The sequence below is a fragment of the Colias eurytheme genome, chromosome 13, assembly GCF_061535395.1.
Source record: "Colias eurytheme isolate Ceu_HAF_F1 chromosome 13, ilColEury1 Martin Lab GWU primary, whole genome shotgun sequence".
NCBI classification, from domain to species: Eukaryota; Metazoa; Arthropoda; class Insecta; order Lepidoptera; family Pieridae; genus Colias; species Colias eurytheme.
The window spans coordinates 1,785,964-1,813,784 of NC_142992.1; the positions used below are offsets into that span (position 1 = coordinate 1,785,964).

Consider the following 27,821-nt stretch of genomic DNA (forward strand, 5'->3'; position numbering starts at 1 on the left):
ACAATTTTAAATTTAGACGTGAGATGGCATGATTCAACTTACGTGAGCGAAAAAAAGACAACTGAGGTAAAATGTTGCTGGTTAGCCACATTTCGACGTGCCTCCCCGGAGTGGTAATGACCTATCTTTATCTACACCTTTTTACTTATAATGGCATTGATACAATGAACTTCCTCTAGTTGACGCTTTTGAAATGCGTCTTTTCATATGGTTTACTTAGTTGGTATAAACAAAAGTGAACAATCTGTAAAAATGAAACTACATCTTCACGTCAAGAATCATTGGTTTAATTATCACCCATAGACTATTCTACACACATTTAATATGGTATTTACAATATAGCTCACAACAAAATGGCTAGAAAATTATTCATGGAAGCAAGATATGATATTCTAATTTTCTAACAGTTTCTATATTCAGTCATTTTTAAATTATTTAAATACGAATTCTAAAATCTGAATAAAAACAATTATGTTTTAAGGGTAGCACATATTTTGTCTGGTAAAGTTTTTTGTCAATAAATTCTTGTAAATGTAAAATTAATATCACTGCCACTTAAACTGAAAATTAATATGTATAGATTAAATATAGAAACCGTACATTAATTGTAACCACACAAACCACATAAATTCTTTATTATTACATCAATTGAATACATGCTTATATTATACCGGTTCCAATAATCTATTATAATAATATGTTAAGTATAGGTACTAATACACCCATCTTCATCCAATAAAAATTACCCCTTGTAATGACCTAATACATTAGGAACTAAGTTAAAACAAAGTGGGATTTTTACGAGCCATAATGTTTAAATTTTAATTAGGTTTAAGAATCCTTTATATTTTTTTAGACTCGTTTTTTGTACATCGCAGCTGGCCTAATACGAAATTTAAAATTAGTCTATAACCAAATAAACGACGACAAACTAAATTTTTAATGTTTTCAACAATTTTCTTGATTTATTTAGTAAATTATACACAAAAACACCATAACATAAAAATCATAATATTAAGCAAAGAACTAATACATGAAATAAAAATAAAAAACAATTAGACTCACTCGTTACCCCTTACATTTAATTTTATACACATTTAATATTACTTATAATTATAAATGGAAAGAGAAATTATTTTTATATTAACCTGGCCTTAATTTATAATATGTCGAGTTACCTAAAGCTAGGTATTCACTGATGTTACTGGCCTTTGATTAATATAATTTATTAATATTATTATGGCTATTGTAAAACCTTACATATTTATTCATACATGAATACATCACAGAAAATTATTTTTAATTATTTAATATTTAAAATGCAATATTCTAATATGTACGCTGGTAAAAATATATTTAAAATCATGTCTTTTATGTTGAGCCTGATGTTTGATAATTTTATCTAAAAGTTACCTTGAGCATTTTACGTTTATTTAAAGGACAATTTTACAAAAATAAACTTTTTTATAAATGAATGGACAAAATGACGAAATGGCCAAAGGGAATACGTATTAAGAAGAAACATTTGTGTCGTAAATGTTATATAAAAATATAATTCGTGTTTTTTTGACGATATAATATATTGATAGGAATACCAGCATGGATTTTTATACATAAAAATAATATATTTGTTACGATGAGGTATTATTGAAGATATATAATTTATTTAAATAGGTAAGGTTAAAATTGTGCGCGTACATATTAGAGGTGAAATATACAATACATACATTTCATATTTGGCAAGCACTTGATGATAATCTTAACGTTTATACATTTCAAGTTCTTTACGAAAGCAAGACAGCATTATTGTAATTCACACTTATTTATCACACATACAGCAATATGAGAGAATATATGTTATATTTTTAGACGAACATTAAACAGTTGTTTAATTACACACATAAGCGCCTGAGAATGGAAAATTATCCGTGCTGTAAATTTTAAAAGCATCATTTTTCGGCACGGTTTATACCGACACCAATTTAAATTTTGAATGCATCATTTCTCTACACATATTACACCACAAACAAGTTACAATATTAAGTTTCACCACACTGTTAGTGTCTTGTTACTGATTCAGTGAAAGTGCAATATTGTCACACACACTACAGTTTGTTTCGGTTTAACCTTATAGCGGCTAGGCTATGTCGTTTTCTTCACGTACTGAAAAATAAATAGGTTAAATTAATAATTTTATAATGTATTATTACAATTAAGTTTGTAATGTAGAAGGTGTATAACCGTTATGGTAAATGTGTAGTGTATTTTTGACTATTGACTAAGATATCTTATATATAAAATTCTCGTGTCACAATGTTAGTCTGCATACTCCTCCGAAACGGGTGGACCGATTCTCATGAAATTTTCTGTGCATATCGGGTAAGTCTGAGAATCGGCCAACATTTATTTTTCATATGTACCACGGGCGAAGCCGGGGCGGACCGCTAGTAGTATTATAAACGTGTTTAAGAAGCACGTGTAGGAAGGAAGGAATTCCATCGAAAATGGATGATCCTCTCGACCAGTCTTTTCGACTGGCCGACCGTTAACGCCCCCATGAATGATGCCGGAAAGTTTTTATATAATATGCTCTGTAGCGAAAACATTTCGCTTGCGCGATTCAGAGCGAGGTGACGGACTTATGTAATATGGTGTACTTATGTAGTGTATATGGTATAGTGTAATGTGTTTTCAAACTCAAACATTTATTTATTCAATTAGACTTCTTATAGAAGCACTTTTGAACCGTCATTAGGTACATATTTTTAACATTTACCACCGTTTTTTCAGTTTTTTCAGTTTTGTAGTGTATAGTGTAGTAGGTATGTGGTGTGTAGAGTATACATACATGATTTCCAGGCTACTGTCGCTGTTCTTGGTGGCCTGTTCCCCCTCGCTAGAGTTGGACCCGCCGGACTCAGAGCGCTGTGACCTTGGCCGTTTCTTCTCTACGGCCGGTTCGCTAGATGTTGCTTCTTGTGATTGACGCTGCCAGGCGGGTATTGATGGCGGTTCGGTACGCGTTTTTAGTGAGGGGAATTGGTTCCTGAAAACAATGTTATGTATTAGGTAATTAACTTGTGTTTAATCTGTGATTTTAAGGGATCAGATTGTGTAAGGGTTATAAGTTGTTTTGTAATATTAGGGACAATAAATGAAAAGTGTATATTAATGCGAAAATATAATATGTTTTCTTCTTTCTACGAAATTTTATATGATTATCCTCTATAGCTACATTGTGACATAAATTGATACAATGAACTAAACCACTACAATAAATATGAAAGACATTTTTACGACTTTCTCGGTTTTTTTAGATTTTTTTGTTAAACAAATTCAAATGTAGTATACTTCTGACACCCAGTCTTACCTATTCAACAAAATGCCTTTAACAGACGCGATATCATCTTTTAGATTGTCGAGTTGCGATCTTAGCGCGTTTTGTTGCACTCCCACTTGTAACTCCCCCCTTAGCGAGGTGATACTCGCATTCATTATGTCTAGAGATTTACGTAACTCCTCTATACATTCTGCTGTCGTTTTCCTTTTTGGCTGTTCCACGAAGATTAGGTGTTTGATGCAGTTCTGGAAAAATTGATTGGTAATTAAATTATGTGTATACTCTGAGATTTCACTTTTATTTCTGTGCAAAATAAGCTTAATTTATTTAATGACAAAGGTACTTCTAGAAGAAGTCTAATTGAATACATAAATGATTGGAAAAAAAAAAATTCACAAAGTTGTATTTTCTACAGTATGTATCTACGTTATTTACTTCCCTATTATCTTGACCTAAGGGTAGTCTTATAATCACATAGAGAGGGTCAGGTTATGCACTACATTTTGTTACATTGTTTTACATTACATAATTTCTATTTCATGTATGGGAATGTGGGTCAAAACAATTATAAAATAATTGTTAGATAACATTATCTATGACAACTAATTTAAGGATTTAGTGTAATTTTCATTTGATAAGTTTTTAGGTACTAAATCTACTGGATCGCATCGACACAAAAAAGAAGAAAAATAAAAGAGATTGCTTTTAGTATAATTAAAATCATTCTTTGACCACCATTAAACCTATTTTAATAGTACCACTGCGAAATATCAAATAATGCGGCAAAATTCTTAAAATCTTAACAAATAACAGACTCTATTCCATCATCGATCTATAAAGTGCCTTCCGAGTTCACACAGTAATAGCAAGCAAGGTAGGTATGTATGCCGTAATGGCAGCAAAGATATTTATCTTTTTTCCACGTATAGTACACATGCCGCATACAATTCCTAGATCCCATTAATATTGTCGCTGTTTATTGACTCCAATCTCGACTTTAGTGCTATTAATTTAATGCTATTAAATAACAGATTATTTTAGAACATTTTAATCAAATATCAATTATTATAAACTCATAACAGTAAACAATACTTAATTAATATAATATGCTTATCAAACTGCGATTTAAACTTTCCAACTTTTTAAAACAAATGTGTACATATATTACATACTTACATCAAGTAGCATCTATACTTAAGGGCTTGGTCTAGTAGTGCAAACAAATGCATCCTGTCATCCTATATGTAAATAATACAAATGTACTAAGGGAAAGTTGCTCCACTTAATTTTTAAAAATTAAATCATTCGTATGCATAATTTAATATTCGTAATAAGTGCCAAAAATGACAATTTGAAACAATTTTGGTGAAAATTACACCGGGTGTTTTTTTTTTTATCAGTACACAAAATTCGCGAATACTTTCTATTAATATCTTCAACTTCATGTTTATATAACTGATCAACTTTTACAAAGAAATTTGGACGAAATATAAAAAAAATAAGCTTTCCATACAAAATGCATAACTATACATTTTTTTCGACCTAAGTTTCTTAGTGAAAGTTGTTCAGTTTAACTAATAGCGGATAAACAAATTTTGTAAGTATATAATAAAAAAAATGTACAAAATGCATAACTATACATTTTTTTCGACCTAAGTTTCTTAGTGAAAGTTGTTCAGTTTAACTAATAGCGGATAAACAAATTTTGTAAGTATATAATAAAAAAAATGTAATGTGTTGTGTTAAAAAATTATAAAATAGAAAAATACGCAAATGAAAACAAAAGATAATTATTTCTGACTAGCTTCCGCCCGCGACTCCGTCCGCGCGGATGTCAGTCTTCGCGTCTTCTATAGATTTATTATATTATGTTTAATATATAGATTTATATTGATAAACCTAATAAATCTTTTGCTAGCATTCTGATGCTTTATCGGTTGCACTGGATTTATCTCTTTTTTTTCAATCGCTTGAATGATATAGGATGGGTCCTTGATGGGCATCGAATGCTGAAGTCTCGAATCAATCAATTCTGACAGTAGGCAATTTATGTAAAATCTTGATAATGGTCCATCATTTTATTTTGCCTAAACGTTACATACTTTTTTATATATTCTATTTTTAAAGAATTATTCACTCCAGTCCAAACAGCAAATAAGCAGACTTCTGCTTCTGCAACGTTTAGTTGTCCCTGAATTTAGAAAAAATAGTCATGATTCTTATCTATGACAAAAGTGTTATTTTTTGCATTGTATTTCAAATACATTTTTTTAACCGCATCTTCCGCATTCATGTCTTTTGCCGGAATTAGACATTTAACTTCTACTAGTCCCATTTTCCCTTTTTGATATGGGAGTGTATAAAGTAAATTTTTTAGATATTTCTCGTTATACTTTTAAAAAGTTATTATTGTCATTTTGCTCATTAGGTAAAGTAATTTCGATATCAGTTTTAAGTTTTTTGATACCTGCAATAATAACGTCATAATTGCCTGCAGGCTGCACATACTTATCGATTACACCCTGTATACAATCCACCATCCACATTCATAATGTTTTCCTGTCCTCCTCTCCTTTACGCTGTTCACCGATATATTTGAAATGAGTAAATCTGCTACCACTGAAGGATGTTTCATTGTGATCAGCAAATTTTCACCACTGTTGTCGATTATTTGTTTTTCATTTTTAATCAGCAATTGGGAATCATCAGTTTTGTTTTTTGCAGATTGGTGATGTACCCTAACAATACGTCGAAAAGGGAAAGCATCAACGAATTATCGTTTTCGTCCTCTTTTATTATTCTTCGCGTCTCTGTTACTTCTGTTTGTTTAGTTCTCAACACCCACTGAGTTTTCTATGTTATTGTGATCTTCCATTACATCTGAGTTTTGATGATGTGATGATAATCCATTCGTTTTAATATTGGTACTTAGAGTTGGTAGACTAAACTAGAAATGGCGGACTAAATTTGTCAGCGCGTCTGTAAGATCAGAATATAAAACCAACATCCTGTATTTAAGTTACAAAATTAATAATCAAACAACATGCCGCTACGTTGAAAATGACTAGAAGAAAAAATTAAAACACCTCGGATCAATTTTGGAGTAAACAAATCATTTTCCCCGAATGGGGATTTCCCCGGATGAACTTGGGAAGTTCAAGTTCTCAATACAAGTTTATATTATATTTCGTATTTCTCAAACGAAAAATAAACATTTTTGGAACTTCAAAAAAATTATATTATAAGAAAATTTATGAGCTTACTTTAGTTTTAAAGAAATATACATCCCCTTTACCACCCCGTAAAATAAAGAAATTGTTGCCAATCACCTTTGCAATCTATTTGGTTTCATTAACTTTATGTTCGAAGATAATTTTTATTCTAGTAGTAACACGCGTATTTTTTTCGTTTATTTTCCATATCGAAATCAAATGTTTAAAAATACGAATATTTGCACAAAACTAAGATAAAAATAATCAATTAACAAAAATATTAAATTTAATGAAGTAGAGCAACTTTCACTTCGGTATGAAGGAAAATCGAGCGTAGAGCACACGTCAGAACGCTCCGGCCCAAGGAGCGCGACTAAAGAAATTCGCTAGGATTTTTCCTAATTATTTTAAATATTTTTTTAATATTTAAAGAATTATCAAAATTAAAAAAAAAAATTTTTTAAAGGATTAATACTCATTGGTCTTCAACCAACTCGAATAAATTAATGGAAAAAATAACTTTTAGCAGTATTTATCAATAGATTTTGTAAGGCAAAAAATGGGAAATTTAATGAATTTATAACGCTCTAATTAAGAAAATCATAAGTTTTTCGGCAATTGTATTCAGCAGTTTTTAATAACGACTATATAAGGATAATAATGCGCTGATCAGATTGTGTAAATTGTAATCGGTTGCAACGTAGTGAGTGCACAAACTTAGCTCGAAATGTCTTTGGGGGAAAGAGACTTATCTTGAAGGCCTGATTAAGGTAACATAGAGTAACTTTATAAATGTGAAAAAATTCACGCGCATTGCGTATATAACACTAATTGATAAACAAGAAAAAAAAATTCAGTTTATCATTTCATTAGCCGGGAAAAAATTGTCAAATAACTTGTTGAAAACGCAATTTAACGCAATTTTGCTAGACTGCAGCCTTAATACATATTATAAATTTGAAGAGTTTGTTTGTTTGTTTGAACGCGCTAATCTCAGGAACTACTGGTCCGATTTGAAAAATTCTTTCGGTGTTAGATAGCTCATTTATCGAGTAAGGTTAAGGCTACATATCATTACGCTAGGACCAACAGGAGCGGAGCCACGAGGGTGAAACCGCGCGGAGCAGCTAATTAATAATAAACTGATAAATGATACCTAGTAAATCATTATAATGCCAACGATAATTTTCGTTGCTAAGGAGAATAAGGATGTACTAAACATTCTAAATTTTATCAACAAATGAAGTACCTTTATCAATTAGCTTTTGATCATGTAAGTTCGCACTTTTGCAATAGATTCAGAATTATTAAAAGTCTATCAACGCAATCTCTTCATTCTATAGTTAATTAATGAGAATAATCAGTTATTAGATGTCGACAGACTAAGTATAAAAGTACATTTAGATCAATTAAGATTAATAGTAATCTTGTACAGAAAGTAATTATAATGATGATAAACACTCGCTCGATAATCACGAAAAAATTATGTGATTATACTAGGTGTGAATGACCTTAAATATTATAATAGTTTATATAGGTAATGTAAGTATACATTTTGTCATTTTACGAGAACCTAAAATAACTAAACGTGACTAGGCATTCAGAATAATAAGACAAAACCAATTATAGATGGTAAGACAGAATACAACGTTTGCATTATTCAAATATTTCAAGAAATTGAACGCGTGACCAATGTTAATATCGAAGCTCTTGTTCCGAAAATGTATTAATACGTGCAACTAATTTTTTTTAACAAAAAACATTTTTAGGGTTCCAAACCTCAAAAGGAAAAAAGGGAACCCTTATCACTTTGTTGTCCGTCTGTCTCATCAAGCTGAAATTTATATCGAATACTCAAGTCTACGCTCCCTTGATGCTGTGAAAAAATCAAAGTAATAATCCAACACAATCAAAAGATACAGCCGTAAAAGCTGAAAATTTTCACAAATTTCTACATTCACAAGGGAATCAAAACCTACAGGAATAATTGATTTAAAAATTTTGATTTCCAATGCGATATTCTTCGCAAGAAAATATTGCATTACATCAGACAGACATGAGATAACCCATTGCAAAATTGCAAAAGACAGGTGAATCTTCGGTGCAAATAAAATAGTTTAAAGAGATAACTAAAAGGTATTCAAGAACAATTACGATAAGAATATATTATTATTGTTATGTCTACGTCATTTGTATTCATCGGAGAATCAAACCGTGATGGCATTTTCTCCGCGGCAACGCAATGACGGATTTAAAAATATTTTAAACATCCCGAACAAACAATGGACAATACAATGTTTATGAATTTGTCAAATACCATTTAGTGTTTACTTCTAAAATAGTTGATACCAACAACTTTGCTCTCTCTAAAGAAATATTTTTGTAAAAATTTTCATTGCAGCTCCACTCCTTTAAATATTATAATATAATATAATAATATTCTGAATCGAACATATTATTATAACAATACTAGCTAAAAAACCCGGCTTCGCCCGGGAGTTGATATGAGATGACGTGGTAGAGTCGAAATAAAAAAATAAACTATGACGTAAAAAGTAAAAAAAAAGTTTATTGAAAACGTTTTCTCATTATTTATAATACTTGTTTATAAACAACATTTTTCATTTTATTGTCCGGAGTATATATATACATAAATTTTTCGGATTTCCTACTCTTGAGCAAGCTACATATAGCTGACCGTGAGAGAAGCAGGATTCTTTGAGGTTAATGCCACAATATTTTAAAGTTTATACTTGCGCTTTGTTAATTGTAAAACTAAAGGCTAATTTTATTGGAAACTACAGTCTTTTAAATTGAAATGGCAATTCCGAAGAGATCAGTGGTATTCTAGGTATAAATACTGTCTGTCCTTTGGTCTTTCCAGAAATAAGTTCAGCTTCAATGATATTATTCGATAGCTGTTTTACGATCATTCTAGTTCCATTACATAATTTTGGGGAGTTGAGATTTCTGAGTAGTATGATTGGAGTTCCAATTTTCAGACGAAGGCCTAGTGTATAGGTAAACCAGAATCTGATGGCAATTAGGGAAATCAAAATTTTGAGTGTACAACCCTAGGGAAAATGGACTGAACGATCTTGATACTGCTTATTTTTTATTTTGTCCTCAATATCATTACTCACATTACATAAGCAATACACAATACATCCACTTAATATTATGTAGGTACATACTTACATGTATAATATACAATTATACAAATTACTTTTATACAGGTAATACATATTATTATTTACACATACCTATATTTGTATATTCATTACCAGTATGCCATGTAAAAATATCGATATAATGATAATGTAGATCAAAACTGCTTATAATTTTTTATAAAATAAAATAAAAATAAAATAAAATTATGTTTATTTTCGTAAGTATTAACAGACACACATTATAAAATTGACTTGGACAGCTTGGACTTGACGAATAGCCGTATTGGAAACTCCTGTAATAAGTTTTCATAAAATTATATTCTAATCAACAAACAATATTATAGTTACCTACGTATAATATTTTTTAATTTATAGTATCAAAACGGGTAAGTCCAATTTACCAATAAAATCTTCAAAATTGAAAATTGTGATGTGTTTGACCCTTCTTCATCGAATGTTTTTCTATACACATTATAAACAACACCTCTTGCTTGTGATCGCAGCGGCTTTTTCGACATTTTCGAAGATTTTTTAGACAAAATCCTAAAAATTATTCATCAACTGCAAAAAAGACAAATAATTTGACATCCAATTTGATAGTTGTCAAATAAGTTGCCACATAAAAATCTTTTATTTCTTAAATATAAATATGCCATCAGATTCTGGTAGACCTATAATGGCATTCCTGGTACTTGTAAAGAGTTTAGAAATTCAGTGGGGAAGTTGACACTTTCTTCAATAGATACCATCGTGTCGATCGATTTATATATTTTCTCTTCACCAGGTATTTTCTTCAGAATATTAAAATTGATATCGTCAACGATATTATTTTTAGTGGCCAAAATTGCTCTTTGAAATAACCACTCTGCATTAGTATAGTTCTGAATAATATTTGGATAAATTTTGTCGATTAGTTCGTCTTCAGTAGTGGCTATATTACAGAAATCACTATTAAGTTCAATGAGGCCGGTCGTTTGGTCAGTAGGATATGTACCTTCGCCGATTTGTAAAAGTATTTTAGCAAATTGTGCTGTTGTTTCATCTCTTGATAATTCAACTCTCATGTTTTTTGTTAATTGCAGTATTTGGACTTGTGGCCAGAGATGTGATTTTTTCAAGCATGCATTGATCTCGTCTGCTGATGTTGTCTTGGGAATAACTGGAAGTGTTTGTCGAAAATCACCTGAGAGTATGAGTAGAGCTCCTCCCATTATTTCAGAGTTTTTTCGCAATTCTTGTAATGTTTTGTCCATGGCTTCTATAAATTTTTTATGGGCCATGGTGCATTCATCCCAGATGAAAATTTTAGCTTGTTTTAGAATTTGACCACGTCCAGATTTTCCTGAAATTTTACATACCGGGAATTGTTGTTCGGCTATATTCAATGGTATTTGTAAGGCAGAATGGGCAGATCGTCCTCCTTCCATAAGTGTGGCTGCAATGCCAGATGATGCTAGTGCCAGTGCGATGAGTTTTTTAGCACGTATTTCCGCCAGTATTAGATTTATGAGAAACGTTTTACCGGTGCCTCCTGGTGCGTCCAAGTAAATAATTCCACCAATATTGTTATTTATCCGGCTCATTATAACGTCGTAAACTTTTTTTTTATTGTCATTGAGAGTTGTGAGCAATGTATTCAAGTAGTTCATTGATGTTGTAACTTTTTTCCTTCATAATTTCGTAGTTTAGCACACTAAAAGCATTTCTTTGTGGTGCTGGCATTCCAAGTTCTACTTAGGCTTGATTATTTATTGCTAAACATTTATCTTCTAAGCGAATGAGTGTTTCATTGAAGATCTCGTCATTGAATTCTATAGTCAGTTCAGGATTAGCTTGTCGGACTTGGTACAATATATCATCACTCATACTCCTTTTGAAAGAGTCCCATAGCTGTTTTGGGTTTGATGGGTTACATCTTGTTAATATTATAGGGAAATTTCACGAAAAAAACCCACAAATAACTTTTTTCTATTTCGTTTCAAAATCGAGAGTTAATTAAACACACTATTAAAAATACTCACACGTGATACTTCTAAATAAAGGCTCACAGATAACTTCTCTTCTTTTCGTTTTGAAATCGCTCGTTTCGCTGTTCAAATTAAACTAACTCTGGTGAGCGACACCGGGCTCTTATATATTCAGAGAGCCTAGGCTCTAGAATATTCGAGAAAAGTTGAAAATATTTTCCCTCTCACACCTTCTAGAGTATTCTGGTCACTATCGTCCGCCATAATAAAAGGTTCTATAGCGGTAGCATTTGTACTAAAAGCGCGAAATTTTAAAACCTAAATTTTTTAATGTTTTGAGAACTAATTTGGATAACTAAATGTCGCTTTAACTCCAAAATATAAGTTAGCTAATGACGTACAAATACACAAAATTTAATAACTTTATTATAGCAACAAATTAAATTTAAGACTTTATTGAAATTGGAATTTTAAAATAATTTCGTGTCACTACTACACATGCTACAATTGCTCGCAACGCTTTTGGAAATGCAACCTAAACAATCGTTGTCCTGAATGAAGTTCAAATATTCGATAACAGATGGCGCCACTATGTAGGGTTGGAAAGTTCCTTATATCTTTAGAAACACGCCCTTAGATTAAAACGGGAACTTTCTAGCTTCTGTAGCGGTAGCGTATGTAGTAAAGGCGCGAAATTTAAAAACCTAAATTTTTAAATATTTTGAGAATTAATTTGGATAACTAAAATTATGTCACTTTAACTCCAAAATATACGTTAAATAATGACGTATAAATACACAAAATTTAAATTTAAGATTTTATTGAAATCGGAATTTTAAATTTCGCGCCACTACTACACATGCTGCAATGGCTCACAACTATGGAGACTATACACTATGTCTATTGGAGTGTAATATAGTCTCCGAAGTTCAAATATTCGATAACAGATGGCGCCACTGCACTTAATTTCCAAGTTGAAGGGTCGGAAAGTCCCTTATATCTTTAAAAACATGCCCTTTAGATTAAAACGGGAACTTTCTTGTTCGAGGGGGGATAAAGGGCTATCACACCACATAAGTCCCTTTATCGTGTCGGGACTCCTTTTTAAGTTTTATCGGCACGCACATTTTATTGACTTAGTTTTATTATATACTAGCTAAAAAACCCGGCTTCGCCCGGGAGTTGATATGGGATGACGTGGTAGTCGAAATCCATACTATATAATATTATAAATGCGAAAGTAACTCTGTCTGTCTGTCTGTTACTCAATCACGCCTAAACTACTGAACCAATTGTCATGAAATTTGGTATGGAGATATTTTGATACCCGAGAAAGGACATAGGCTACTTTTTATCCCGGGAAAATGACGCAATCCCGTTCCCGTGGGATTTCCGGGAATCCCAAACGGGACGGGAACTATGCGGGTTTATCTTTGACTGCGCAGGCGAAGCCGCGGGCGGAAACCTAGTAAAAAGTTTAGAAATTCAGTGGGGAAGTTGACACTTTCTTCAATAGATACCATCGTGTCGATCGATTTATATATTTTCTCTTCACCAGGTATTTTCTTTAGAATATTAAAATTGATATCGTCAACAATATTATTTTTAGTGGCCAAAATTGCTCTTTGAAATAACCACTCTGCATTAGTATAGTTCTTAATAATATTTGGATAAATTTTGTCGATTAGTTCGTCTTCAGTAGTGGCTATATTACAGAAATCACTAATAAGTTCAATTAAAAGCGCGAAATTTAAAAACCTAAATTTTTTAATGTTTTGAGAACTAATTTGGATAACTAAAATTATGTCGCTTTAAATCCAAAATATAAGTTAGCTAATGACGTATACATACACAAAATTTAATAACTTTATTATAGCAACAAATTAAATTTAAGACTTTATTGAAATTGGAATTTTAAATTTCGTGTCACTACTACACATGCTACAATTGCTCGCAACGCTTTTGGAAATGCAACCCAAACAATCTTTGTCCTGAATGAAGTTCAAATATTCGATAACAGATGGCGCCACTATGTAGGGTTGGAAAGTTCCTTATATCTTTAGAAACACGCCCTTTAGATTAAAACGGGAACTTTCTAGCTTCTGTAGCGGTAGCGTATGTAGTAAAGGCGCGAAATTTAAAAACCTAAATTTTTAAATATTTTGAGAACTAATTTGGATAGCTAAAATTATGTCGCTTTAACTCCAAATATACGTTATAACGTATAAATACACAAAATTTAAATTTAAGATTTTATTGAAATTGGAATTTTAAACTTTCGCGCCACTACTACACATGCTGCAATGGCTCACAACTATGGAGACTATACCACACACTATACCACACTATACCACACCATTACCATATTTATTTATTACCATATTTCTAGGAAATAATATTGTAATACTGTGACTATACACTATGACTATTGGAGTGTATAGTCTCCGAAGTTCAAATATTCGATAACAGATGGCGCCACTGCACTTAATTTCTAAGTTGAAGGGTCGGAAAGTCCCTTATATCTTTAAAAACATGCCCTTTAGATTAAAACGGGAACTTTCTTATTCGAGGGGGGAAAAAGGGCTATCACACCACATAAGTCCCTTTATCGTGTCGGGACTCCTTTTTAAGTTTTATCGGCACGCACATTTTATCGACTTAGTTTTATTATATATATAGATATAGATGTACTTAAGCCTATCCAATACAAAATAATTTTCAATTCCAAAATTTTCAAGTCCAACCTGTTCCTTAGAGTGTTTAACCATACAAATAAACAAACTCTTCAGGTTTATAATATTTTTTGTCTAATAATACCTAATTACTTAATATGTACTTAGTATAGATTGTGAAAATAAATACAATTTTTGTGTTTACAAAAATTTACAAGTCTGGTGTTTCACATTCAAGAAAAATTAAGATTTGGGCAATATGTTTTTGTTTAATGTAATGAAAGCCAAATAACTAGATTTACTAGATGATGATAAAAAAACACTATTTACATACCCTATAAAACCAGTAGCATCCATACGCGAAACCACCATACACGATCAGCGGAACAATCCGTTCTCTGAACCACGACCCTTGCGAATGCTGGAAGAACCTCAGCTCTGAAGAGAACGAAGACATGTCAACTAGCTCCCCACACTTCTCGATGGCCCGTTGAATCTCCACGTCTGTGAGGCCCTTTGCTCGTAGGAACCGTTCCTTGCTCTCCATGGTGCAGCGTTGTACGCTTGGGTTCGAGAGGAACTTGACAGCTGTCGTCACCTGGAATAATGTAGAATTTGATGTGATAAAGTGAGATTTCGGTAACACAAAGTTAATAGATTAAATACAAAGTTACAAATATGATTCACATACAAAAAAACCTAGGTTTTTTGTAAATGTCTGTTAAAACATATTATACTTAATTTTATTGATATTGTAGTGGTAAAGTTTATATAATGAATAATAATATGATCATAATATATGGACTTTTATTTTCTAACTGTCTGATGATGATAACATATTTATGTCATACACAATGCTACAGAGAAGATAACAAATCAATACATCAATACTAATATTATAAATATAAAAAGTCTGTTACTCGGTCACCACTGAATCACTGCCCAAATCTAAATGACATTTGGAATCAAGTGAGTCACATTAAAAAGAAAATTTGAATTCACTTTCGACAATTGATAGTTGAATTTGGATAAAACACAAACATCAATTTGTACACAGCTATAAAATATTATTAAGAAGCTAGGCTATTGTTAAGTATAACACAAGGCTAAAACAGTTCCAACGATCGCAGTTATTTGCGAAATAAAACTATAATAGCATGTGTAGGATTGAGAAATTTAGTCCGCAGATATCTTTTCCAAGGTGATAAGGTCAGTATGGTACACTTTAAATAAGGCAATAAAAGTAATCAGTAAAGATTACAAATAATGACATTAACTTTTATCTGGCAAAGGTATGCTCCGATTAATCGGAGAAACATGTATGAAAAGAATACATAATTTTATGTTGTTATGAAAAATTTTTTTAATGGAAACTACTATGAGGACCTTGAATAATGTAGTTAAGAATACAGAATTTTAATTACAAGCTAATTTGCAAATTCTCTACTTTTTTAAATTTTTAATAGTTTATTGATAAACTAATATTTGTTTACAAATCATGATGCAGTAGCTATCTCTAAGATTTCTATATATCTCTAATTTTATCGTTTAAAACTTTGCTTGGGTACCAATTACTATGCAGCTATAAAAAATGAAAACCCTATCTAGAATGATAAGTCTACTGTAGTAGTAGTAGGTAACTACAAGTAAACTCCAGACCTTAAGACATTAGACAGTCTTTATCTTTAGATAGTTATACAGCAATTAGCTTACCGCCCGCGGCTTCGCCCGCTTTGTCTAAAACCTAATAAATTATATACTAAAACCTTCCTTTTGAATCACTCTATCTATTAAAAAAATCCACATCAAAATCCGTTGCATAGTTTTAAAGATTTAAGCATACAAAGGGACATAGGGACAGAGAAAGCGACTTTGTTTTATACTATGTAGTGAAGTACTTTCAAGGAGTTACATATAATAAGTAAAGTAATTTTTGGACGAAAATTATCAGGTTGATGATGACTTGTTGCACTTTATCAAACAAACTTAAATCTATTGGTTTTATTCATAGATAAGATTTGACAAATTTCCCTTATCTTGTTAGAAGTCTAGTCCACAAAATGATTACAATCAATTAGATAATATGTTTTGTTTCAATTTATTTAAAAGGTTTCATTTAGTTTTAACATTTATTTTGTGACAATAATAAAAATAAATGGATATTTATTTGTAGCTAATCACTCATTATTTCATTGTCCTTATCTGATAGTATATTTAAACTTTATGAACACAATATATAGAATGTTAAAGAAGGGATGGTACTTACTACAGGAAAATTAATTAATTCATATTATAATGACTAAACAAATTACAAATTAAGCTTTTCATCAATATTAGGACACTAGTCCGAAGGTCAATCATATGCTTCGCTTAACATCACCTTATGAATACGGCAAGCTAGTAAAAATGTTCAAGATATCTTGATAGGGTCATATCACTATGACCTTTCCTTTTGAACGTTAGTAAACAAATATGAATACTCACCAAGTTTTCTCGGATTTCATTCCCAGCACTAGTTAACACTTCCGAAGCCATTATATCCGAATTTCTATTAACACAATCAAATAAAAGATTCTTATATGAAATGGATTTGTTGCAATCGAAGAAATTAATGCACTTTTATTTTGTCTACTACTAGGGGACCACTACGGTGTAATTACCAAGTTATGAAAACTTGTTTCATTTGAGCAGTATATACCTACTCAAATCTAGGAGGATAAAATAAAACTATCAAATCACAAATCACAGAACACTCGACTCGACCCTCGGCAAATGTTGAATTCGATTTCTGCCAATCTGACTGCCTGTTTGATTTCAATGTCAAATGATATGTCAATTTTGTTATGTCAAATTTATTGCTTGTCATAAATAAATAACTGAGGGTACGTACATAAAATTAAATTTAAAAGAAATAGAAAATTGATTCTAAAATAACTTATACAGTGGGATAAAACGGTAGATTGACTGCAATTCCAGAAATATTGCTATCTATTTTTGATATACAAAAATATCTACGCTACCTACTTGTCATACTGCATTTACGCGAATATCGAAGCGAATTAGGTAAACGCATAATGATTAATGCGTAATGATAAGCTTGCTATTCTCCTTGAAATTCGTATTATACGAATCACATACGAATGTTTTGTAAAATGATGAAGCGAATGGCGAACACGAATCTGTAAAATTGTAAATGAATGCACACTTAAGTGTCAATGAATACTGTCAATACTCAAACCTCAATAAGTCATCTGTCGACTGTCAATCATAACTGTTATTGTGTACTATTTTGCAAATTGTTTTGAATACCGTAATGATATGGTTATAATTTATCAATAAAAGACATCGAAACATCATCGAAATGAGTGATTTTGAAAACGCAACTGAAGCTGCATCTCTTGCCGTACAATTCGACCAGACAGGGCAATCGGAAAAGGCAGTAGAATGTTACCGTACAGCTGCAAGATTATTAGACAGGGTTTGTAACCAATTTCCACCAGAAAGACAAACAGAAATTCGAAAGAAAGTTAAGGAATATTTAGCTAGAGCAACATTCTTGCAGGAACAAAAAGGTTTGTTTACTTTATTATGTTTTAAAAGTTTGTACAGTTCATTGCAAACATTGCGCTATGAAAATGAGTCATCAAATTACACTTGCTTTATAGTTTGTTTTTATAGATAACTTCCGATGTATCTTAAGAATAAACTATTAATATAGGTTATTTACCAAAGATGAAGAATACTTTTGATAAAATACAAAATATCATTGGCCCTTAAAGGCGCGAAAAAAAAAACAAAAAGGATCAGTTGGACTGGCACAAAAGGAAAAAAAAAACGATTTTTTTACAGAAAAAGCGCAACAAGCAGACTGTGAGCGAGGTTTGCAGAAATGTTACTTTCTAATGCAGCAGGCACTTGATGCGGATGAGGCTAATTTAAAGGACCTGGCTCTACAACTGTACACACAAGCTGTTGAACTGGCTGTTTCTGTTGTAAGTGCTGTTGTTTAATGTTTAAAGATTGAATATGAACTTATTAAGACTGATAGATGTTTAGAAGATGGAGTGTGATGTGTTGATTGTATTGGTTGTTGTTGAATTTCAATATAGATCTTTAATTTTTTTAATTCATTTTTGTCTATGAGAAAAATATAATTTATTTTTACAACCATTGATCTTGTTCTTGCTTATTATTCAGATTATTTTCATAGTAATGTTAGGAACTTCCAATTCCTAAATAAGTAAACTTTTTGAAGTGAAACTTCTTTATCGGGGTTGGAAAAAAAAATGTAACATTTTTCCGTTACGCACCATCTTGTTTTTATCCCTTACACGCGTGATTGACGTATTTCTGTAAAGTTGCATATAGTAAATTATTTTTTGAAAAATAAGGTCATAAAGAAGTTTCACTTCTTATGTGTGTACACTAGTACACGCACACATTTTTTAATTATTTCTATTGAAGTTTGCAAAATACAATTTTTTTTGGTTAGAAATCAAGTGATCCAGATATAAAAGCAAGAGTAAAAGGTTTAGCAGAACAAGCTCTGGATAGAGCTGAAGAAATTAAGGGAATCAAGAAGAGGGGTGCCTTGTCTATAAATGAAGTAAAGAGACCAGGTAAGTCCTTTGAAATATTTAAGTGAGGATCAGGCAATTTTTCTTTTCTTTTAATTTTTGATATGAAATTTCTTAAGGCGCGTTGAGAGTAAAATTTTAAGGTTACGTCATGGCAATACTGTCACGTCATGGAGTAAAGCGACGATTTTGGTATCTTTGAATCTTACTAAAGAAGTTTCACTTCTGGCACACATATGTGTCGGCACACATGCTCTTTTTCAAATTCGATTTATTGATTTGTTTTAACTTTTGTACATACATATTTCAGTTTACTTAGTTGCCCCCATCATGAGTAATAGTTTTCCGGATTGAATTAATGAAAATTCTTTTTTCATTCTGACCTTATAGTAAATATGAAAATGTTCTAGAATTCTTTTTTTCCAATACTCATTACAGTGATATCACCAAAAAGAGCGAATCTCGAACGAGAGCAAAGCGTGAACCTAAAAGTTAGCGGTAAACAGGTCTACACTGAAGAAGAAAAAGCAGTGTTACGGCAAACATCACACATTAATAACAACTGCTTCTACCCATTTATGGATGTAGATTTATCAGAGAGGTTCCAATATGCTATACCATTTGAAGATAGAGCGAGTGAGCTGACTTTGTCGTCAAAGCAGGCACATGAATTTGATAGCTGGGTTCGGCCGCACGAAGTTTCGATTGATCCGAAAATGATCGTCGGCGATCATGTCGACTGCTTCAGTATTAAACAGACTGTAAGTTGGTTGTATTTTACTAATTTATTGCAGACCAGCTTTCCGCCCGCGGCTTCGCCCGCTTTTTCCAAAACCTAATCAATTATATGTACTTACTAAAACCTTTCCCTTGAATCACTCTATCTATAAAAAAAAATCGCATCAAAATCCATTGCGTAGTTTTTAAGATTTAAGCATACATAGGGACATAGGGACAGAGAAAGCGACTTTGTTTTATACTATGTAGTGATGAATGCAAGATTTTATTTTTTTGAATAGAAAATGTTTATTGAGTCTATATTCTTATTGGAAGCTAAATTATGTTATTTGGGATTTTGTCATGAAAGTTTTTACAGTTAAATATTGACAGAAATAGACATCATCATTTTTCACCCCCAAAAATATTGTGAAAAAGGTCCATTAGTTTCGATATTGCAACACGAAATAAAGACACATAAATTTTATTACAATCAGGTTTAAATACATATACGATATTTTGATTTTGCGGCGACAGTAGTTGTGTTCATGGCTTGCGTGTCATGCGCTTACCCGGCAACATTTGTTACGGCCATAATGTACCGCTCACTTCCGAAAGATCTTAGGTATCCTAACAGAATTTGAACCTAGTTATAGACTGAATACAGTACAGTTTCATTTATTTTCTTCTAGCATTTTTAAATAAATAAATTCTAAGTATGTATTTCTTTCAGATAGTGTCGGATTGTTCATTTGTCGCGTCCTTAGCGGTGAGCGCACTTTACGAAAAGAGGTTTAATAAGAAAATTATAACGTCTATAATTTATCCAAAGAATAAAAATAAAGATCCTGTTTATAACCCATTTGGGAAGTACATGGTCAAATTGAATCTCAATGGAGTAAGGAGAAAGGTAATATTATTTCATTCAAACAATTTCAATTTAATTAAATCATTGACATAATATTATATACAACATCTAAACTGATAATAGCCTATTAAAATATTGTCAAAAAATGACTGAGAAGCATTTTATAAATGTTCATTCAAATTAACACCTAATGTATCCCACAAAATTCTTGCTGGGTAGTTTGGGTTATAACTCGCTGGAACTTCGTAGAAGTCTATCAACTGTTAAATTTGCTCTTAACGTTTTATACAATAAAATAGATTCTAATGATTTAGTAGAAATGCTCTTACGGCTTAATGTGCCTGACAATTATACACGGGCTCGTAGCCACCGACTGTTAGCTGCTTGGCGCACACGCACGGTTCAACGCCAGCAGTCTCCGGTGCCTCGCATGCTTTCACTGCTGAACTCAATCCTCAATTCTGCACCAGTATATGATTTGTTTGTGTCAGGGATGGGAATGATAGGTGAAGAATGTAAGAGGTACCTAGAACTAAGAACATAGTGATAAGTTTAGAATTAAGTTTAATATATGTATGGTTTGGCGTATGCCGTAAATAAATAAATAAATAAATAAATGTAGTGGCAGTAAAGTCCATTGTATATGCTTTTAGAAAACTCAGCTTATAGACGCGTAGCAGAGTTTTGCCAAGGACAATTTTTGAGAATGTTGTAGGAGTTTTGTTCAAAACTGATTTGCCTAAGATTTCCTATACAGATAAATTATTTGATATTTTTTTTTGAAGTGAAACTTCTTTATCGGGGTTGGAAAAAATTTAGTGTAACATTTTTTCATTTCGCGTGACATTTTTCCGCTAAGCGCCGTCTTTTTCTTATCCCTACCACGCGTCATTCGACGTATTTCTGTAAAGTTGCATATAGTAAATTATTTTTTTGAAAAATAAGGTCATAAAGAAGTTTCACTTCTTACGTGTGTACACTAGTACACTCACACATTTTTTTATAACATTCAAGTGAGATAAATGAGAATTTTTTAAAGAAAACAAAATATTAGATCACGTCATCACATCAAGCATCTGTAATATGAACTATGTTTTGAACCAATTTGCAAATAATTTCAGGTTATAATCGACGATCGCTTGCCGTACAGCAAGTATGGTCGACTTCTGTGTTCCTACTCTAGCAATAAGAATGAATTCTGGGTGTCCATGTTGGAAAAGGCGTATATGAAAGTGATGGGCGGATACGATTTCCCGGGATCTAATAGTGTAAGAAAATAAATTTTATTTTATTTTGAAATACTTTATTTATTTTTAACTAGGTTTCCGCCCGCGGCTTCGCCCGCGCAGTCAAAGAAAAACCCGCATAGTTCCCGTTCCCGTGGGATTTCCGGGATTGCGTCATTTTCCCGGGATAAAAAGTAGCCTATGTCCTTTCTCGGGTATCAAAATATCTCCATACCAAATTTCATGAAAATTGGTTCAGTAGTTTAGGCGTGATTGAGTAACAGACAGACAGACAGAGTTACTTTCGCATTTATAATATTAGTATGGATTGCGTTAAGTAATTTGATATTCCTAAATATTTATACTTAAATCTAAAAAAAAGATTTTGTCAAAATTGATACAACAAATTTCTAAAAATTCTTTCATATCCCAAGTGCGAGAATGTTGAAAAGGCTACATTTTTTGAAAAGTGCGAATAAAAAAATATTTTCGTTTTTAGATATCATGAACTTGTACATTGTTTTTTTTACTAAATAAATTATAGTGTTTGTACCACTAACTTTCTGTATATTATAGTGTACTACTTTAACATTTTAATTTATCTAGTTAATTTAACAAATAAATATTCCGCAGAACATAGACCTACACGCTCTAACCGGCTGGATACCGGAACGGTGCGCGATCCGAGCGGGCGAAGCGGACTTCAACGCGGACGCGTTATACGAGAAACTACGTTCACGTCTGGAAAGTGGTGACGTTTTGGTGACGGTCGCTACGGGAGAGTTGGATGACGCACAAACTGAACGAACTGGCTTGGTTGGATCGCATGCGTATGCTGTGCTTGATGTTAGACAGGTTCAGGTGAGGTTCCAACACTTACATTAGCACTAGCACCAATACTTACACTTACACTAACACTTATACTAAAACTTACACTAACATTAACACTTACACTAACACTTACACTAATACTTACACTAATACTTACACTTCCACTACCACTACCAATGTCACTATCACTATGAGAATGTATGTCGTCATCATTAAGCGCAATACACACTGAGCCCGCCGGGCCGCCGACAAAGCCCGGCGACACAACCCGGCGGCCTGTATGAAAAGAATCATGTCGGCAACATGCGCCCGCGCGTGTTGCCCGCCGACATGTTGGCGGCTTGGGTACGCCTGCGCTCAGTTGCCCGACGACGCTCGACCTGTAGTAGACTGTCAAATAAATTTCTCATCTCAAGCCGCCGACATGCCACCGACCAAATTTTCCGGCTTGTAATAAGTGAAGCCGCCAACTAGACCGCCGACAAAAAGTTGCCGACATATGTCGGCGGCCCGGCGGGCTCAATGTGTATTGCGCTTTATAATCATCATCACTAGTTCACTATTTGAAGTTTGTCACACGGCCCTTTAATTCGTATCAAAATATAATGAAATTCTTTTCCAACATATAGTATAGGGATGATGTTGGGATCCGCTTGAATCGGCTGACAGATATTGTGCCTGTAATCTTTTTGAAGATCTTTATCTAAATCAGAGCTATAAAATAGCTATTCGCGTATTTCTTTGTCTTAAAAATAGCATTTATTTTTCATTTATTGGCATGTCCTAGTTTCTTTATAAATAAAACCAATATTCCAGGGGGTACAACTCCTAAAGCTCAAGAACCCTTGGTCCCATCTCCGCTGGAGGGGCAACTATAGCGAGTTGGACACAGCCCACTGGACCCCCACACTCCGGGCACAGTTGAACTACGACCCAGATAGTGCAGCCCAGTATGATAACGGGGTGTTTTGGATAGACTATGTTAGCATACTGAAGTTTTTTGACGTATTCTACTTGAACTGGAACCCGGAATTGTTTCAGTATACGTATTGTATACATCAGTGAGTACTTTTTGGGTATTTTAATATTTTTATTGTTTAAAACAGGTAAAGGTTTAGAATTTTCTACATTGATAAATTTTTTTTTTAGAAAGAAATTTTTCAATATTGCTATTAAATTTCGTTTTAATGTCAAATTCTAACAATTGATGCATCAGCCCATTATGTTCTTACAAATTTCTTCGTGTTATAAAAGATATATTATGCTTTTTAGGGTTAAGCAACGGTTGGCACGGTCATAATTTGGATTGGTTACCATTTTTTTGCATTTGTTTTTTTACCTTTTTGTACGGGTTAAGTGTCGCAAATCCGACTTGCAATTGACCGATTTGGTTAATTATTGTACTATAAGAAATAACACGCGAGCTAGGTTAAATATAAGTTTGAATGGAATAAGAATGTACAGCGGTTCTACACAGCTACCTAATTGATGTTGGTAGTTGATAACAAATCGCAGCTAGTCAACGACTATTAACAAAGTGAGGGTAGTTGGGTCGAACGTAGTATAAACAACATCCGAGCCCCTAGGTACGATTCGTACGAATGCGCCACGAGTCAAAGAAAAGTTTTTTATAGGTTTTTCATAGTATTCGACAGCTAAGCATGTTCAGACATGAAATAATGACAGCTAAATTGACAACTATTCATCCACAAAAATATTAAATCAAAAGTTACGTCTAACATTACAATAAAAAACTTTCTCCAGAAAATGGGACGCCGGCAATGGTCCAGTACGCGACGCTTACAACGTCGGTGAAAACCCGCAGTTTTCCCTCCACGTGCAAGGAAAAGGCGCTGTTTGGTTGTTATTGACGAGACATATCACGCAAATTGACGATTTTAGGAATAATAAGGAATATATAACGTTACTGGTGTATAAGAACGGACAGCGGGTGTATTATCCATGTGAGTATATTAGTCACTACATAGTATAAAACAAAGTCGCTTTCTCTGTCCCTATGTCCCTTTGTATGCTTAAATCTTAAAAACTACGAAACGGATTTTGATGCGGTTTTTTTAAATAGAAAGAGTGATTCAAGAGGAAGGTTTTAGTATATACATAATTTATTAGGTTATAGACAAAGCGGGCGAAGCCGCGGGCGGTAAGCTAGTTAATGTAATATAGGTAATCCGAGTTTCGTAGAAAATTCAAAATGGCCGTTTTTCTTTGTGTCAAGCAATTTTGTTCTTAAATTTCTAGGGAATTATGCTTGACGCTCGCAAGTTTTATGTAACTAACTCGTTTCATGGTTTCTAAGTGGCTCATAACTATTATTAAATTGTTCTTGTAATGTTACATTTTTTTTTTACTTTTTCACGGATACGATTCTAACAATTTACTTACGAGCATACTTATGGGCGGCATTAGTACCATCGCGAAAAATATTTAATTTCTAAACTAGTCTTGTTCTTTATAATCATAATGATTTCTAAAGCGATAAGAAGCTTTAACTACCCTCATAATTTATTTTCAGACGATCCACCCCCCTACATAGATGGGATTCGAATCAACAGTCCCCACTACCTATGTAAGATAATAATGAGTGACACAAGTACGGACAAGTTTACATTGGTTGTATCGCAATACGAGAAGTCTAAAACAATCTATTACACGCTAAGAGCGTATGCAACTTGCCCGTTCTCGATGGCCAAAATTGAACCTTATCCATATAGGAAGACGGTAGGTTTTACAGTATTTGTAATTTAAAATATTAGCGTTATAAATATTTGTTATTATATCTTAATATTTTATCGTCTATGTGAAAGTGATAAATTAATTCAAGTACAAGTAGTCAATATATAACTAATAAAAAACCTGATTAAAACGAAATGAAACTCGGCAACTAAAAATTGTTACAAAGTTTTGTATTCAATATTAGATGGCTTAATAAAACAAGTTTCATAAGTTACTTTTCGTATTAATTATTAAATGAAACATTAAAATTTGACAATACATCAAAATAAGTGGAAATATTGAACTAACATAATATATATATTATAACAAGAAAGCAAACAATATTATAACATGCTATTTTTGCTGCTATTCAATTTTTCTTTCGAAATAAAAAGACGTGTGGCACTCGGAGACTGCCGCGGTAAAGCTATTGCATGCTATACCTTCAAGCCACACCTCCGAGCCCGTCGGAGTGGGGAGCGTGAGGTTTTTTCGTTACGGAATTTCTGGATTCGGTCCCCGCGCTCAAGGCCCGCGATAGAAGCTATGCAATAGCTTAATAATATTTTTATCCCTAACCAATTCTTCCAGATAAGAGGAGACTGGGCGGGCAAAACAGCGGGGGGTTGTATAAACCACCCTACCACCTACCCCAACAACCCCAAATTCCTAATCACAGTACCAGACAGTATAACACCGTGTACTCTAACTGCTGAGTTAAAAGGTCCGAAACAGTATCAAATTGGGATAGACGCGAGGGTGGAGTCGTTAGATGACCCTAGTGTTACTGCGCCGTTCTTGAAGGAATCTTCTGGACCGTATAGGTGAGAATTGGAGTGAGGTTATATTGGATTTCTAGGATGAAAAGTTCTTTTTGTTGTCTCTTTAAGAATTGAACGATTCATAAATTTTCAAATCTTAAAATTAATATCGGACATTATTATTATATAAATATGTAATCGTAATTGAAAAACGTTCAGCAAATGTGCAGTTTTAACAAAACGAAATATCATGTTATTCTATGTCGTCGTTACTAGGTTACGTTGTTGAATTTTGTTGAACTATCAAATGTTGCCTATTAAAATGGCTCTACTATAATTATTAGAAAGAAATAAGAAGTTATTGTTAAAAAGAAATAAGAAGTTATTGCAATTGTTAAATTTAAACAAGAAATATTACTTGTTTAAATTTAACAATTGCAATAAGAGCTAGCGCGCACGAGCAACTTTGTCTCCGCAACTATTTTGTCTCCGCAACTATTTTGTCTCCGCAACTATTTTGTCTCTCCACCCATGGGCTAGTATGAAAGTGCGCGCACGTAGCGACGCAACTCCCCATACAAATGATGGGAGAGACAAAATAGTTGCGGAGACAAAGTTGCTCGTGCGCGCTAGCTCTAACTTTTCAGTTTTCATACATTTTAAATGTTTTTGTCATTTCTGATTCACAGAGCGGGTTTCGTAGTACTAATCCTACGGAATCTACCGGCGGGGAAATACATTCTAACCCCCTCCACTTTCTACCCGGGGGAGGAGGGGCCTTTCTTCTTGGAACTGAAGTCCACTTGTGAAGTTACTTGTGAACCTCTCAATTAGGGGGGGTTGATTGTATGGAAGTTGGGGGTTGTAAATGTCACGTGTTTGTATGAAAATTGACGTGGGGGGGATTTGTGACGTGTTTGTATCAAGATAGTAGAGGGGGGGAATGAAATGTTTGTATGAAGATTGTAGGAGGGGGGTAAACTTTGCTTGTTGTTGCTTTTGGGTATATTTGTTATGTAGATGTTGTATGTGTGTGTGTTGAGTTGTGATTTCCTGGGTGCACTATTTGTATTTTATCATTGTTTCATGTTGAGTGTATGTTATTCCATCATACATACTTTTTTCGTACCTAATATGTTATTGTCGAAAGAAAAGTGTTGAGTTCGATAACCTTTCAATATATTTTTGTTATAAAGATAAGATTTATTAAATCTATGCTTAAATGTACATATTTCACAGTTTTACTTTAGTTTCATAATGGTTTTTTTCGACTATCATAGAAAAACAATAAACCTATAAAATTCCTTATGGAAAGTGTTAACATTTTAAAATAATTTGGAAAATCCAAAAGTGCACGCCTCATAATTTTTTTTTAATAAATATTTATTAATTATTATTTTTGTTTATTTAATAACAATTAAACCACATCGAATCAGACCCTGAAAAATGAAAGGGTTCTATTCCTGAGCATACTCAAGCGTAAGAGAAAAAAAAAGACTCGATTAGTAAAGTATTTCGGTCGCTATCGTGTTAACAAGAAAAAAGGATCCGCACATACAGACACACGGACGTCCAAGACAGAACTTTTTTAAACTGTTTTTTAACTAGTTTAAATAACAAAAATGACATCAAAAATATCATGAACGTTAAAAATAGTGTTTTTTCTTAATATGTGTGTGTATGTATTATCTTACAAGTGCAATGTATGATACATAAAGACATTTTAAGTTTGAAAAATCAGATGTTT

At 32.7% G+C, this 27,821-nt stretch overlaps 2 protein-coding genes and 1 long non-coding RNA gene across 3 annotated transcripts; 1 reads left to right on the plus strand and 2 right to left on the minus strand.

Moving 5' to 3' along the window:
• Positions 1-327: 327 nt before the first annotated feature.
• On the minus strand, positions 328-17,149 carry Pex14 (peroxisomal biogenesis factor 14). The gene is made up of 5 exons (XM_090108526.1): positions 16,846-17,149; positions 14,696-14,959; positions 3,371-3,585; positions 2,849-3,046; positions 328-2,163 (listed from the first exon to the last, which is right to left on the minus strand). Exons 1-5 carry the CDS (start codon positions 16,894-16,896, stop codon positions 2,157-2,159), a joined length of 735 nt encoding a protein of 244 aa, XP_089964652.1. The 5' UTR covers positions 16,897-17,149; the 3' UTR covers positions 328-2,156.
• On the minus strand, positions 9,919-10,405 carry LOC149903225 (uncharacterized). Its single transcript, XR_016457386.1, has 2 exons — positions 10,124-10,405; positions 9,919-10,015 (listed from the first exon to the last, which is right to left on the minus strand). It is a non-coding gene; the product is annotated as an uncharacterized LOC149903225 (long non-coding RNA).
• Positions 17,150-17,626: 477 nt separating the features above from the next.
• LOC149903226 (calpain-7-like) lies at positions 17,627-27,181 on the plus strand. The gene is made up of 12 exons (XM_090108815.1): positions 17,627-17,933; positions 18,211-18,353; positions 18,854-18,980; positions 19,377-19,699; positions 20,389-20,565; positions 21,645-21,791; positions 22,383-22,610; positions 23,397-23,641; positions 24,345-24,544; positions 25,114-25,319; positions 25,905-26,137; positions 26,764-27,181. Exons 1-12 carry the CDS (start codon positions 17,723-17,725, stop codon positions 26,906-26,908), a joined length of 2,385 nt encoding a protein of 794 aa, XP_089964941.1. The 5' UTR covers positions 17,627-17,722; the 3' UTR covers positions 26,909-27,181.
• The last annotated feature ends 640 nt before the right edge of the window (positions 27,182-27,821 follow it).

What these genes read in the sequence shown, in the direction of transcription:
- Pex14 (XM_090108526.1), bottom strand. Translation starts at nt 16,896, where the DNA reads ATGGCTTCGGAAGTGTTAACTAGTGCTGGGAATGAAATCCGAGAAAAC. An exon ending in ATGAAATCCGAGAAAACTTG is followed by an intron (nt 14,960 to 16,845) that starts GTGAGTATTCAT and finishes ACATTATTCCAG; the next exon opens with GTGACGACAGCTGTCAAGTT. An exon ending in GATGCTACTGGTTTTATAGG is followed by an intron (nt 3,586 to 14,695) that starts GTATGTAAATAG and finishes CAATTTTTCCAG; the next exon opens with AACTGCATCAAACACCTAAT.
- LOC149903226 (XM_090108815.1), top strand. Translation starts at nt 17,723, where the DNA reads ATGAGTGATTTTGAAAACGCAACTGAAGCTGCATCTCTTGCCGTACAA. An exon ending in TCAATGGAGTAAGGAGAAAG is followed by an intron (nt 20,566 to 21,644) that starts GTAATATTATTT and finishes AAATAATTTCAG; the next exon opens with GTTATAATCGACGATCGCTT. An exon ending in ATTTCCCGGGATCTAATAGT is followed by an intron (nt 21,792 to 22,382) that starts GTAAGAAAATAA and finishes AATATTCCGCAG; the next exon opens with AACATAGACCTACACGCTCT.